This window comes from Laccaria bicolor, genomic scaffold (genome assembly GCF_000143565.1).
Source record: "Laccaria bicolor S238N-H82 LACBIscaffold_227 genomic scaffold, whole genome shotgun sequence".
Classification (NCBI taxonomy): domain Eukaryota; kingdom Fungi; phylum Basidiomycota; class Agaricomycetes; order Agaricales; family Hydnangiaceae; genus Laccaria; species Laccaria bicolor.
In genome coordinates, this window is record NW_001890085.1 from 1 (window position 1) to 3,296 (window position 3,296).

At 47.3% G+C, this 3,296-nt stretch overlaps 1 protein-coding gene across 1 annotated transcript; it reads right to left on the reverse strand.

Annotated features, from left to right (window-relative positions):
* Positions 1 to 952: 952 nt before the first annotated feature.
* LACBIDRAFT_335999 (uncharacterized protein) lies at positions 953 to 3,101 on the reverse strand (the record flags this gene model as incomplete). The annotated part of the gene is made up of 6 exons (XM_001890923.1): positions 953 to 1,453; positions 1,575 to 1,644; positions 1,771 to 1,951; positions 2,017 to 2,441; positions 2,492 to 2,808; positions 2,859 to 3,101. The coding sequence occupies 6 exons, from the start codon at positions 3,099 to 3,101 to the stop codon at positions 953 to 955; spliced, it is 1,737 nt and encodes a 578-aa protein (XP_001890958.1).
* Positions 3,102 to 3,296: the final 195 nt, after the last annotated feature.

A 3,296-nucleotide genomic window follows, 5' to 3' on the forward strand; every position in this document is an offset into this window, starting at 1 on the left:
AAGGGGTTTATGTCGCAAGTACAATATCAAGGTTGTGTCTGATGACAGCATTGGTGATCGCACGGGCGTGGTAGCCGAGGTCGTTCAGGCAATTGGCAAAGTGTGGGAAAGAGCTATGGACCCCGAGGCTTCATCCGACCCTTCGATTAGGAATTTGCAGGCCGCCTTTGATAAATTGTTGACGAGGGGAGATGAGTTTACCGAGATGGATCGTATGGACCTGGTTCGTCATAGCGAAATTCACCAGGAGGCGCTCAGATCCCTGCCTGACAGCATAGCGACAACGACAAAAGGGATGGACCAGGGTTTAAGTAGAAGATTAGATCACAAGACCGAGGTTGGTTCGCTATGTAGTTTGCACCCGGGCACGGTTGAAGATACCCGCTGCCGGATAGTGCTCACATTTAATTGGTCGTAAGACAAGCCTCCCGGCTCAATTAGTCAAACGAACACCTTTTCAACCCTTGCCTTTCATGATAGGAAAACATGATGAACTACGAAGTGACACTGCTGAAACCGGACACAGACTAACATCATTGAACATGCTATGTATTTCGCACCCGGGCATGAATGACTAACATCATTAAACATGATAGGTTTAACTGACGAATGAAACTTTCTTGGACCGGGTGGAACGAACACTTTCTTCAGCAATCTTTTTCGACCGTTCTCAGGTTACTATACCGAGTTCCCCTGTAGAAACCTTGCCTTTCATGATAGGACGAGGTTTTGGTTTTGGCTTGGTGGGGACATCAATAGATGGTTGCTGACTGGGACCGGCCTCTGACTCCTTTTTTGAAGGGACTGGTCATTTTGCGTTGACACCACTTGACTTAGTGAAATCAAAGCTATTCGAAGCTTTGGTTGTGTCCGACCTCAGATTGGTTGCTTGAGCTGGTTTGACAGTGGCTTGGATAACAGCCGAGGCAGCTCGGCATTTGACTTTGCCTGGTCAGGCACTCCTCGGGCCAAGTTTGTAACCCTTCTCTAACCGAGGAAACTTGCAGGGTGTATCCTCCTCATCAGTGAATTTTCTCTTCTTCGCTCGATCGGCCGACTCCACCCCACAGCCCAGGTCAGCTTCCCAAAATGTATCATCAGCCAAGACCTCAGTGTCCGATGGTACTTCATGGGAGAGAGCCCGGGTGTCGTTGTACCGAGGCTGAAGCTCGGGGCTGGTATCTACAGTGATTGTAGCATCGTCTGAGCCCAAATCTGATCCCGAGTCTCTATCCTCTTCCAAGGTCGGGTTGACCCTGCTAGGTTTCACTGTGGGCTCGGTCAGAGTATCCTGCTTTGGCCTCTCTTGACCATTATCGGAGTCTGAGTCACTATCATCAGAGCCATCCTCACGATGTTCGTCATGCTGTTTGGTTGGTTTCTTGGTTGGTTTCTCCACGTCCAAGTCTTTCTCATCGTCATCGGAGCCATCTTGAACAGGAGTCCAGTCATCCTTAAAAAATGTTCGGTTCGTTTCTTGCCCGGTTTGTCACATCCAAATCCTTCCACTGTTGGCATCCAAATGGCGATCCTTCCACCCCTTCCTTCTCTTGGGCCTGGCTTCTTCATCTGACGGTGACTCGGTTGCTGCCCGGCCTCTTCCTTTGACCCTTGCTTCTGCCGGGCTTCTTGCCCTTCCCAACACTATGAACATGAGGTTTAGGAACGTGAACTTTGATTTTCCTTCGTGGAGGTGCTTCCAGCAGCATTTTCCCCTCAAGAAAGGATTTAAATCGAAAGGCAACTTTGTGTTGTTCTTGACGTTCATACCAAAACTGGAGAGCTTCAGTGACCATCTCCATCGGGAATTTGGAGGGATCAAGAAACTTGTAAAAGTTGTTACCTTCTCCATTTACTGATCTCCAAGCCGGGGGTATATATTCTAGATCAATGAAGTCAAGTAACTTTGATCCAATAGCCGTCCAAGGAGCCGATCCCTTACTCTGCCCAGCTGCAAGATCTAAGTAGACAAATGTTTAGTGATACAGGGCAAGAAATCTCTGGGGACCGGCTTACTATAGTGCTGGTTGACAAATGTACGAAGAACATTCAGCCGCCAAATTCGAATATCACGGGAAGTTTTAAGTGGTGGTTTTGATGGATTGGGTAGAATAGGTTCCAGGTATAGGTTCTTCTCCAAAGTCATAGCACCCCGGGATCGGTGTCCTCCTTCGGCCGAAGCAAGATCCTCCAACCCATAGTATTCTTCATTGTGTGCTCTCCAAGAAGATACCGATATTCCTTCCTCATGGAAAGTCCGGCTATGGTTATCAATAAAGTCTTTCCCATTCCCGAGTTCTTGATTGAAGTCGTACGTCGAGATGTCCAAATTACCATTGGGCTTCAGATAACATCCTAAGATAAAGACCCGGACACCCATTGTGTCATAAAGTTCCTTGGAAAATGCATGCATCTGAGCCGTGCAGTTCTTTACAGCCAGTCTACCAAAGGTCCAGATAAGCCAACGTTAGAATAATGAAAATTAACTTACTTGGACTTGAGTTCCGGGTCAACTCCCTTCTTGTTGTACTCCTCGGCCGTCCTCTGCAGTACGTCTTTCTCCCTTTTCTTCAGTTTTCCCATCATTTGAGTCACGACCCGCTCCCGAAAATCAAAATGAGTGGGATCTCCCCCTTTAGGCCTCTTTTGTCCCTCTTCAATGGCTTCGGCACAAAGCCTTTTCGCTTTGGTATCGATGGTGTCCTTGTTCTCATGCTGGAACACACGCCGGGCATGCCACGACTTTCCCATCCTCGGCATTTTCTGACTTCTCTTACGACTGTACCGGGCAAACCACTCTTTAATATCCTACAAGTCCGTCAGGAATCAATTAGAGGGCCCCTGGAAAAAGTACTTACTTTTTTAACAGCTGATCTTTCTTCCTTCTTGAACGATTTTCCATTGGGGAGTATGTCGAGCATGTCTTGCAAAACTCGAGAAAATATCTCAGCACGAGCAGCGTCGTTGGCGTCTCTGTACTCCTCCCGATGTTTTTCCAATAGAGCACTTTCTTCATCGGTCCAATGCCTCCCGGACCCATGGTGCTTGGTTTGACTGGAAAGTGGGGCAGATGGTTCAGGGGATTGAGAATGAGTACTCATAATGATATAATTAATGGTATTTGGGAGCAAAGAGGTAGATGGAAAATGGTAGTCGGGAGCAGAGAGGGAGAACAACTCATGCCAAATACAATGAACAAACAATCACCCCTGATTCGGGAAAGGGAATTACTTTATATATCATCTATCAAAAATATACATAACTGATCGGCATGGAAGATCGAACACGAAACGGAA